Source organism: Giraffa tippelskirchi, chromosome 7 (assembly GCF_054371585.1).
Source record: "Giraffa tippelskirchi isolate mGirTip1 chromosome 7, T2T-mGirTip1v1.2.pri, whole genome shotgun sequence".
NCBI classification, from domain to species: Eukaryota; Metazoa; Chordata; class Mammalia; order Artiodactyla; family Giraffidae; genus Giraffa; species Giraffa tippelskirchi.
The window spans coordinates 121228396-121240453 of record NC_137281.1 but is presented as its reverse complement, the minus strand read 5'-3'; the positions used below and the strand labels follow the sequence as shown (position 1 = coordinate 121240453).

The 12058-nt window shown below is 34.0% G+C and overlaps 1 protein-coding gene across 10 annotated transcripts in view; it reads left to right on the top strand.

The window, feature by feature from the left end:
* Positions 1-12058, top strand: part of USP8 (ubiquitin specific peptidase 8) — a 92354-nt gene that overhangs the window by 25892 nt on the left and 54404 nt on the right. For 7 of the 10 annotated variants that reach the window (XR_014059109.1, XR_014059108.1, XM_081508305.1 and 4 more), the window contains 4 exons: positions 3003-3165; positions 5326-5470; positions 5774-5994; positions 8707-9288. Coding sequence is in view for 8 of the 10 variants with exons in the window: in XM_081508305.1 (XP_081364431.1) it covers positions 3003-3165; positions 5326-5470; positions 5774-5994; positions 8707-9288 (1111 nt within the window). In the remaining 2 variants the exon portion in view is untranslated. The remainder of the gene's footprint in view (positions 1-3002; positions 3166-5325; positions 5471-5773; positions 5995-8706; positions 9289-12058) is intronic. The other 3 variants (XM_081508306.1, XM_081508304.1, XM_081508303.1) reach the window with 1 other exon arrangement.

The window sequence follows — 12058 nt, the reverse complement described above, 5'->3', positions numbered from 1 at the left end:
AAAATCTATGGTGTAACTTAAGGAATCTTAAAAAGATACATTTTTAAAGTGAGGTAATAAAATTTGCACAGTAAGTTTTTAGCACATTGCTGAGGCTTATAATTGCTCAACCTGAAGAATAGAGTGCTTTGCAAATATGCTATTTAAAAATGAGATTAGAAAGAAAGACAAAGGGGGGGAGAAAAAAATTTTTTAAATAAAATAAGAATTTTTAAAAAAGGAAAAAAATGAGATTAGAGTGCATAGTCTTAATCAAGTAGGTATGAATATTTTTTCCAGGATTTTAAAAGACAGAGTTATGATTAATCTTCGATGGTCTTACCTATACTAACAGAATGCTGGTGGCTTTTGTTGAGTTTAACTGTTTCCCAAAATGCAAGAATTTGACTAATGTGAAACTCAAGGTGAGTTTAGGTTGAAGATTGAAGATCAATGAATTGCATACCAAGAAAATGATTACCTTTTAATTTGTTTCAGTCCTTCTGAATTAGTTAAAAGATGTTTCAGTTTGGTGCTAGCTTTCCTTTTTAGTATTTGTTAATATCCCCTTCTTACCAGAGAGCAGGCCTCAGAGTTCTCTATAGGTAACAATATCTACAGCTAGCTCATGGTGAATACCTATATTACTAGTATTGTATACATACAAAACCACTTTTATCCTAAGTATTTAGCCCATTCAGTTTTCAAAAACTGAATGCATCCTTTTAGCTAGTGTCTGGACCAAGAAACAGAACATTACCATCACTCTAGGAGCCTATGCTACCTGTCTGTGGCTACCCATATCCCCCATCCACCCAAGGGAATCACCAACAGATTTGTTTTTGTAGTTTATATAAATGGAATTATACAGTCTAAAGTCTTTAATGTCTGGCTTCTTATTCTTGACCTTATGTTTGTGAGAGTCATATATTATTGTGTGTGGTTGTAATTTGTTTATCCTCATTGCTATATGGTGATCTATTGTGTGAACATAGCATAATTCACTGATCTGTTTTATTTACTTTTAGGATTATCCTTTATTTATTGGACATGATGCTGTTTTTTCATGCATATAGGAACATACACTTTCTAGTTAAAAACAATTCAAGTAAAGGTTCACTTTCAATTCAATAGTGAAAACATTACACAATAGACAAAGGAGAGCAGAGTCGCAGCACCTTGTGAAGGGGGTACGTGAAAGACTGAAGTCTGAGGAGTGCTGACTGATTTTATTGCTTTCCAGACTAGAGTTTTGAAGAATACTAATGAGTTTTTAGACAAGTGTATTTAGGCAAAGATATCCTTAGAGTCAGAAATTGTCCATGTTTCAGTTTTCCACCTTCTTTGTTGACCAAGCATCCTTTTAATCTCTAATCTTTGTATATCAAGTGAGACTTAACTATAAAACAGTATTTTATATTTCTTTTCTTCCCCTTATTTCCTAGAAGATATGGTAACCAACATTATCATATAGGAACAGGATTTTTTTCCTCTTAAATTATCTAAACCATTTAGTTTTACTTAGAATACAAGTTTCTGCCCAGTTTGCCAGTATCACCAGTTAAATACTGAAATGCCTAGGTGCTTTGCTAGGAATAATGTGGAGTTCCTTACCTAGGGGTGCAAATCTGTATTATTCATTCCAACATTTCAGCAGATATTTACTGAGCACTCATGATGGGCTGAGTTACTGTGGTTCTAAGAGCTGGGGCTAAACCACTGAACAGACAGGAATCTTTGCTTCATGGAGTTTATATTTTAACAGGGTGGTAGGCTAGGTGAGACAGACAATAAACCTTACAATGTCCATCTGCCATTGATAAGTGCTGTGGAGATGACTGTGTTAAGTGTGTATATTGGGGTGAGTGTTAAACATTTTAATCCATGAAGGTTTCATGGAGAAGCTCTCCCTCAGCTAACCTGCAGATAAGGGAAATGAGTGATGCAGTTACCTGAGGAAAGAGGGTTCCAGACAGAGGGGACAGTAGGAGCAGAGGTGCCTAGGCAGGAGCATACCTGCATAAACCAGGAATTACAAGGCAGTGAAGGGTGGGATGGAGTTGAGGGGAATAAGTTAGTTAAGCAGTGATAAGCATGTTCTTCAAGTAATAGGATTTGAGGTAGGAGCCATGCATTGAGCTCTTAAGAATTTAAGTTTTTGTGTGAGCGAAGGAGAAAGTGAAGAACATGCTTTAGTGTAGACTTGGTATTATTCACAGATGATGATGTAGTAAGCAGCACAGCAAAACAGCTAAGAGTGTACACATGAGCTAGTGGCAACTGTAACCTTGGATACTTAACCCCTTTATGCCTCCGTTTCCCCATCTATAAGGATATTAATGCCTATTTTATAGGATTATAGTGAGGATCTAGTGAGAGTCAATGAGAATAAAACATTTAGAATAGCACCTGGCACGTGGTAAATGCTGCATGTGTTTGTTAAATAAGCATTTTGGTATTTGGTTACTTATTAATTATCTGTATAGGTATAAGAGAACTGAAACATAAAAGTGTTACCCCTCTCCGCCATTATTTATATTTGACTGAGACATACTCAGATGAGTTCTATGTTTTCATTTTTTGCCCCCCACCCCTTTTTTTAATATTAAGGGTCAAGTGAGTCTGTTTCTTTCAGTCTCTAATAATTACTAAAATATATTTTAATATTATGCATTAGTGAAGGTGTTAAACATTTTAGGCTATTCTTAACAGATAGTCTGACCTTAGAAAGGAAACTGTCAAAAAAAAAAAAAAAAGAAAGGAAACTGTCCTAAAGTTTGCTATGATATGGGGTGTTCCTTGGCGGTCCAGTAGTTAGGACTCTGCTCTTATTGCCAAGGGCTCTGGGTTCAGTCCCTGGTTGGGGAATTAAAACCCCAGAAGCCCCATGACATGGCCAAAAAAAAAGAAAAAACGTTTGCTATGGTATGATAAAGACTGTAGAACAAAACTCAGTGTCTTATAATAGTATATCAGGACCTCTCGTCTACTTTTGCCCCAATACAAATGTTAATACATTTCAGAGTCACTGCTAGTTGGATTGAAGCAAACCTCCCAGATGATTCTAAAGACACATGGAAGAAGAGGGGGAGTGTGGATTATGTGGTCCTTCTTGACTGGTTTAGTTCTGCAAAAGATTTACAACTTGGGACAACTCTACGGAGTCTGAAAGATGCACTTTTCAAGGTTAGCAAGTTTCCTTGTTAGTTTACTGTAATTGCAAGCCTTCTCTGGTTGTTAGAAAGGTATGTTGACTAGTTGATTATCTTAAGGACATGAAGATCCATCATGCTTTGGTTGTAGACTTTTAAAACATTCAGATTTAAAAGACTAGTTTTGAATCACCCAATAACATTAAAATTATCTTAATAGTAGGATAATTAGAACTTTTAGAAATGTAAATTATCTAGAAAATGCTGTTTTTGTTATGAAACATAAAGGAAGAAATCACTAAGGAAAAAAGACTGACAGATATGACAATAAAATAAAAACTTTGGTGTGAAAAAATGTACCGGATTTGAAGGCAGAAGGCAAAAATATTTGTAACAGATAGGGCATTGATTTAGAACATCTAAAATCTGAAGAGTTTTTACAAATAAATAAGAAAATTACTTACGATGAAATGTTGAAGTAAGTAGTAGACACAGGTAGACATAAACAGAAGATATGAAAGTGACAAAACATAAAAATATCAACGTGACTAGTAATCAGAAATACAAATTCAAACAGTTAATGTCACTGTCGTGATCAGATTAACAAAGATAAAAATAATACTCAGTTTAATGTGTTAAATTATTAAACAATAATAGCACTAAATGCTGGTGAGCATGTGGTAAGAATAAAACTCAGTGTGCTGGTAGGAGGGTCAGTTGATGGAACATTGTCTTCCAGGAGAGCAGTCTTAAAAGCCTTGAAACAATTATGCTTCAAAGTAGGAAATCGCAGAATATACCCAGGTATAGGCTGATATATATGAAATTGCCAGTATTCACCTAGTTTTCACTCAAAAAGTGACAGTTTCATAAAGGTAAGCCTAAGGTACCTGTAAGTTTAGTGTATGATAAAAATGACATAACAGATCAGTGAGGAAAAGATGGATTGAAATAACTGGTTTGAGGACAGCTGGCTAGCCAGTAAGCAAAAGAAAGAGGATCTCTGCCTTATTTCTTAGACCACACTAGATTCCAAGTGGGTAAAAGACATAAATATGTTGATTGAAACAATGAACTACCAGGAAAAACCATTGATATATGTTTTTATTACCTTGATCCTGACCAAAGAGGCTCATACATTTGACTGTACTGAAAATACCACAAATAAAAAGTCAGGGAAAATATTTGTAACAAGACAAAAACCTATTTTCCTTAATACTCAGAGTACATTCATTGTTTACTCAGAAAAAAAGCAATCTGTAGAAAAATGGGCAAAAGATGAGATTAAGGTAAGCCATAGACTATAAAGGGTTAATAAATGTATTAAACAATGTTAAACTTCACATATAAATGCTAATACAACTGATTTTATGTCCACCAGTTTGGTAAAAATTATAAAGACTTAAAATGGGCATTCTCATACACTGATGGTAAATGTGTAAATTGGCATTGTCTTTTGAAGGGCAGTTTGATGGCATCTTTTAAGCCAGCGGTTTTAGAATATTATTGTACAGAAATACACAAATGTATTTTTAAAAGTTCATTTCAAAGATTAGCAATATGTGTTAAAAGCCTTAAAATGTTCTTGGGCTACCCTCTCCACTTCTGGGAACTTTTCCTAATGGAGTCAATTAGGTATATGTATAGGCTCTTTAGTATTTATCTCAGTATTTTTTATAATTGAATAGGAAAAATAATAATTGTTGAAACAACTGATTCAGTTTTGATGTGTGTGTGTGTATGTGTCTGTATAAAATAGGATATTATCTCATTATCACAGATGATGATATAGCTCTTTATGGATAATAGATGATCATATAAAAGAAAAGCAGTATAAGTTTCATTATTTTATTAAAAAATAAAGAAGTATATATAGAAAACAGTAAGAATAAACTAGAATGTTGAAGTGTTATTTCTGGGTGATGAGGTTATACTATAGAAGATTTTTATTGTATGTTAAGTTGTGTTCCTATTTTTCTTCTAAGATCATGGATTACTTGTGTGATTTTAAAAACCTGATCTATCCATTTGTTTCATTAAATGCTGAATTTTGAATTCAGCCATCTCTTTTTTTTTGTAATCATTTATGAGAAATGGATCTTTTAAGAACAATTTAATATTCAGGTTTGTTGTGTTTTTAGCTGTCAAGAGACTGCTGCCATATTATTAAACATACTATTTCCTTATTTTATAGTGGGAAAGTAGAGCTGTCCTGCGCAATGAACCTTTGGTTTTAGAAGGAGGCTATGAAAACTGGCTCCTTTGTTATCCACAGTATACAACAAATGCTAAAGTTACGCCACCCCCACGAGGCAAGAATGAAGAGGTGTCTGTCTCATGTATGTATGTGAAAATTTTTGTTTAAAATTGCTTTGGTAAAATTTTAAAATTTTTTCTGTTCTCAGGGTAGTGTTCTTGGTTGTCTGTGCATTTGTCCTGTTAGATAGCAGTTTGCTTTTAGGCATAAAAAATACAAGATGTCCACAGTCTGAAAGATAATGTTTATCAATTCATTAAGACTGTTGTGGTTGTCACTGCTTACTTTATGTTTAACTATGACATAGAACATGCATGAGACATGAAGTACTGTTTATGGGGTTTGCTCTTCTTTCAAGAATATTTTTATCTTTTGGGGATTTTAGTGGACTTTACTTACCCTTCACTGGAAGAATCAGTTCCTTCTAAACCTACTGCCCAGATGATACCTCCTATAGAAATCAATGAAAAGACAGAATTGATAAACAGTCAAGATGAGAGAATGGGACCACTGACTATATCAGCTCCAGTTGAACCAATTGCTGCTTCTAAATCTGATGTTTCACCCATAATTCAGCCAGTGCCTATTTTAAAGAATATTCCACAGGTATGTTTTTGGTTTTCTTTTAACTTTATTATGTCTTTTCTTTTAATTTTATATTAAGTGTATAGTACAGAAATATGTATCTAGTGCACATATACCTTCAGTATTTTAGAAAGAAAAATATTGAAAAAAATCTGTATTCCTCTATTTTTGGTATATTGGTACATTTTTGCCATAAAAAAGCTTCATTGTAATTGTCTTACTGCCACAGCAATAACAAAAGATAATTGAAAGGATTTTAAACCTAACTGGGTCCATTTACTATAGGTAATACTAATGGAAGACAGTATTAGCACAATGAACTTGAACAACACTTGCAGGTGTTTATTATAAATTTAATTCATAGTATTTTCTGATAGTTTGGCTTACAGATGATAGATATATGATGTCAGTATTTTGGTTTTGAAATAGTTCTTTAGTTTGATTTCCTTAGACTTTGACACATTTAACAATAATTATTTCAAAGAGCTTACATAAAAGATGTTATAATAAAAAATTATAACATCTTTCTTGTCATTAGATTTTACTTAAAGGAAGGTAAACTATTTCTTTCCTGTGCATTTTTCCAGTAAGATTTTTTTAGCATTTCTAATTTTTTCTCATATTTAAATAATATTTCATATTTGAAGTAGGTAACATCTGGTTTGTGGAACAGGCTCTGATTAGAAAATTTAGTCACTTTTTGGGGTTATAAAATAAAGCAGTTCATTTCCTCATTTTTTAAGGCCTACTTTTAATATTTCTTATTAAATCTTAAGATTAATTATTTGAATAATTTTTTCTTAAAATGAAAACTTAAGAAATTTTAAAAAGAGCTTATGACATTGCACTTCCTTTCAATTTAATCAACATGTTATTTAAACCATAATCCTTGTGTGTTTGAGATATGTATAATTTATGAATTGTACCTTGATAAATATGTACTATTTAATATAATCAATAATATGTATCAATAAATATGTACTGTTTAATAGTCACTGGAACACACACACATCAAGAAGAGAAGTTCTGACTGAGAGTGGGTATCATCAGGGAGGTCTTCATGGAGGAGGTAGTACTTTTATCTGGGCTTTAAGAGTGGAGTAGGATTTAAGGATGAAAGAAACAAGGGGAAAAATTGTATGACTAAAGGCACAAAGCATGTTCTGGGATTGGTAAGTAGTTCTGATAGGCTTGGGCACAGCTCTCAGAGAGAGGTGAGTGTGATGATAGATAAGATTGGAAAAATGGACAGAAGTCATCAAGAGAGACTTTGATCTCTCTTGGAATTTTGTCCTGTAGGCAAAGGGAAATCATTAAAGAATTTTAAACTTGAAAGTAACATGATCATAGGTATGCTTTTAAGATGAGTAGAAAATGTGGATGAAAACATTTATTTTGATCCGTGTTCACCTTTTATTGTTAACCTCATCCTCATAGTGTTTGTTCTGACTTTATTCACAAATAAATTTAGAAAAGAGTGGGGGCAGGGAAGGTTTTGTTTTGTTTTGTTTTTAAGGGAAGAGGCAAAAAGGGAAGAGCAGAGGAATGACTCCTTGTGGTAGTGTTTTCTAATGGGAAAAACATACAGTTCATTTTGTAGGAACACTATACAGGTTGTTACTGGCAGACAGTCTCATTTTTATTTCAGTGAACATCTCAAGAAATGATGTTAGGGTCATTTTTAACAATTTTGTACGGTTAGTATGTTGTTAAATTGAGGTAGTTACTCAATTTTAATTATTATCTTATCTCTTATGAAAGTTGTTCGGGAATATTTTATTCATTCTCACTACAACATTTTATTTAGGTAGACACAGTCCCTACCCTCCTGGAGCTTATGTGCTAATAGGGAAGAAGATTTTAAACAATTACAGTTGTTTAATCAGAATCCCAGTAAGTACTAAGAGGGAAAAGAATAGAGTATTATGAGAGCATATATCAAGAGGCTTAGCTGGTCCTTAGGGATCAGGGAAGTCTTTTCTAAGGGAGAGATATTTAAGCTAAAACTTATGTTGTGGGCATTATCTAGCTGAACAGCTAGTATAAAGGCCTGACTTGGGAAGAAGCATGGCATCTTTGAGGAATTAAAGATGGGGCAAGTGTGGCTGGTGTATCAAGTAGTATGAGATAAGATTGGGGAGATAGGCAGAAGAGAGACCACACAGGCATGGCAAGACTTTTAGATGTAATCTAAGTACAGTGAGTGGTTATTGAAAATAAGATTTTAAGTCAGTGATTAGATTTATGTTTTAAAATGATGACTCTGGTAACGGAATGGAGAAACAAATTTGAAATATATGAAACTCTGAGTTTTTTGATTTGAGCAGCACATAGTGGGCACACCCATTGTTTGTTGGGGGAAATCATGAATTCAGTTTTGGCCACATTAGGTTTGTGGTATATGTGAGATACTCATGTGAAGACACTGAGTAGGCAGTTGGGTATGTGGAAATGGAACTTTAGGGGTGCTCAGGTCTGTTTTTTTTATGTTATAGAATGAAATCTTCATACACAGAACATATCAGGGTATTGAAAGTGTGGAATCAAGAGGATGTAAGTGCCAAGTGCCTTATGAGAAATCTTGACATTAGGTCATTTACAAATAGATGTTTTGGCAGATGTTGTCTCCACAGAGTGATGGTTCTTTTTATCACAACTTGATATCAAGAAGTGAGGTTATTGTGTTCCTGGATTTCAACAAAAGGATGTTTTTCTCTGTATTTGTTGATACAGATTGATCGTACTAAAAAACCGGCAATCAAATTGCCTGAAGATCATAGAATAAAATCTGAAAGTACAGATCATGAGGAACAGTCTCCTCAGAGTGAAAAAGTTGTTCCTGATCGTTCCACAAAACCGGTGTTTCCCCCTCCAACTGCCATGTTAACAGACGAAGAAAAAGCTCGTATTCATGCAGAAACTGCTCTTCTAATGGAAAAAAACAAACAAGAAAGAGAACTTAGAGAAAGGCAGCAAGAGGAACAGAAAGAGAAACTGAGGAGGGAAGAACAAGAACAAAAAGACAGAAAGGAACAAGAAGCTGAAGAAAATGAAATCACAGAGAAGCAACAAAAAGCAGAACAAATGGAAAAGAAAGAAAGTGAACAGGCCAGGAAAGAAGATAAAGAAACTTCAGCAAAGAGGGGCAGAGAAATAACAGGAATAAAAAGACAAAGTAAAAGTGAACATGAGACTACCGATGCCAAGAAATCTGTAGAAGATAGGGGGAAAAGGTGTCCAACCCCAGAAGTGCAGAAGAAGTCAACAGGAGATGTGCCTCATGCCTCTGTGGCAGGAGAGTCAAGTTCAGGCAAGGTAAGCAGAAACGTACAAATTGCCAACTAAGTGTAAAAAAACGTACATAAAAAGTGACACCAGTAGCATTCCATAAACAGGGTAGACATTTCAATTGATTTTCTAGGAGGTGATAGGTTTGTACTGATCCAATTACATTTGCTTACCTGCTCTTGATTGGTTGGGGCCAGAATTGCTTTTCACGTCTATGGAATGCAGCATATTTTTGCTAATTGAGATAAATAGCTACATTCTTCATTTGTATGCTTGATGTGTGGTCATCAAAAGACTGGAGTGAAATATAATCTTCTGATCTCACAATGGAGGAAATAGGTGCCAAATATTTACATGATGAAGTTTGTGTCTGCTTAGAATATGGCCAATTTATCTTTGTGTATGATGGTTTTATTTGTCAAGTCTATGTCATTTGTTTATTCATGTGATAAAAAATATTGGCAGTAGTCCCATTAATGTTGCTTTTTCCTACCCTTGGCTATTACTCTTCATTGATTTTTATAATTTTGGAGATTTTTTTTTCTTTTCTTTTTGGCAACCCCACATGACTTGTAGGATTTCAGTTCCCCAACCAGGGACTGAACCTGGGCGTCGCCAATGAAAGTGCCAAATCATAACTGCTAGACCCTAGGGAGCTCCACTTTTTCTTTGTAATGGGATATAGCCAATTAGTAAACAGTGCTATGATAGTTTCAGGTGGATAGCAAAGGGATTCAGCCCTACCAGAGAAGATTTTTTTAACCTAATAATATCATGTGTGCTTTAAATGGGCTTTTTTTTTTTTTGGTCTATTATGCAATTAACAGTGCCTTTTCCTTTTGAACACTAAGTGTTTTGGGCTTTTTAAAATCCTACTTTGTTCTTATTTTTTTCCTTCCAGTTTTATTGAGATATAATTGACATACAGCAGTGTATAAGTTTAAGATGTACAATATAATGATTGTATCTCATGGAAATACAAAATTTTAAAGACTGAAAAAATAAATTGTGATAAGAACTCTTAGGATTTACTTTCTTAACAGCTATCATATGTAACATATGGCAGCATTAATTAGTCATGTTGTATCTTACATCCCTGGTACTTATGGAAGTTTGTTTTACTACCTTCCTCCAATTTCCTGTTCCTGCCTTCCACCTCTGATAACCACAAGTCTGATCCTTTTTCCTGTGTGTTTGGTTTTTGACGTATAAATGACTTACAATACTATGTTAGTTCCTGTTACACAACATAGCTATTTGGTATTTCTATACATTTCCAAATGGTCACCATAGCAAGTCTAGTTATATTGTGTCATCATACAAGGATAAACAGCTATTGACTATATTCCCACAATGTATATTTCATCCCTGTGACTCATTTATTTTCTAACTGAAAGTTTGTACCTCTTTAATTTTCCTCATCTATTTCTTTTCCTCCCCGCCACTCCTCACCTCTGGTGGTAACCACTTGTTTGTTCTCTGTATCTATAACTGTTTTCTGTTTTGTCTTGTTCATTTGTTTTAGATTCTGCATGTAAGTGAAATCATGTATTTGTCTTTTGGGGTTGACTTTTCGCTTAGCATAATACCCTTTAGGTCCATCCATGTTGTCACAAATGACAAAATTTCATTCTTTTTTACAGCTAATATTCCATTGTGTATATATACTGCACATCTTCTTTATCCATTCATCTATTTATGGGCATCTGGGTTGCTTCCATATTCATGGCTATTACAAATAATGATGTAATGAACATAGTGGTACATATATCTTTTCTAATCAGTGTTTTTTGTTTCTTTGGATAAATAACCAGTAGAATTGCTGGATCATATGGCAGTTCTATTTAAAAATTTTTTTTAACAATCTCCATAGTGACTGCACCAATTTACATGCCCATCAACAGTGTTGTACTAGGGTTCCTTTTTCTTCACATTTGCCAACACTTGTTTTATGTTGTCTTTTTGATAATAGCCATTCTGATGGGTGTGAGGTGTTATCTCATTGTGGTTTTGATGCATTTCCCTGATGACCAGTGATGTTGAGCATCTTTTCATTTGCCTGTTGGCCATCTGTCTTTGGAAAAATGTCTATTCAGATCCTGTGCCCATTTTTAAATCAGATTTTTGTTTCTTTGATGTTGAGTTGTATGAGTTCTTTGTATAATTTGGACATTAACCCCTTATCAGATATATTGTTTGAAATATCTTCTCCCATTCAGTAGATGGCCTTTTCATTTTGTTGGTAGTTTCCTTCTCTGTGCAAAAAGCTTTTTAATTTGATGTAGTCCCATTTTTCTGTCTTTGCTTTTGTTACCTTCATCTGAGAAGACATATGCCAAAAATTATTACTAAGATGAATGTCAAAGAGTGTTCCTCCATTGTTTTCTTCTAGAAGTTTTATGGTTTCAGGTTTTACATTTAAGTCTTTAATCCATTTTGAATATATTTTTGTGTATGTATGAGAGAATAGTCTAGTTTGATTCTTTTGCATGTAGCTGTGCAGTTTTTCCAACACTATGTTTTAAACAATACTTTTGAGTTTTTTGTTTGTTTTACGTCTTCTCTCTCGGCTTTTTTGTTTTTGTTTTGTTTGTTTTGGCTGCTTCATGCAGCTTGCAGGATCTTAATTTCCCGACCAGGGATTGAACCTGGGGCCATGGCAATGAAAGCATTGAATCCTAACCACTAAACTACAAGGGAACTCCTGGTTTGTTTTTAAAATTAATAAAATGTCAGTGCTCTTTGCATGCTGAAATTTATAATGCCTACATAGTTTGAATTATTTTGTTCAATAAAA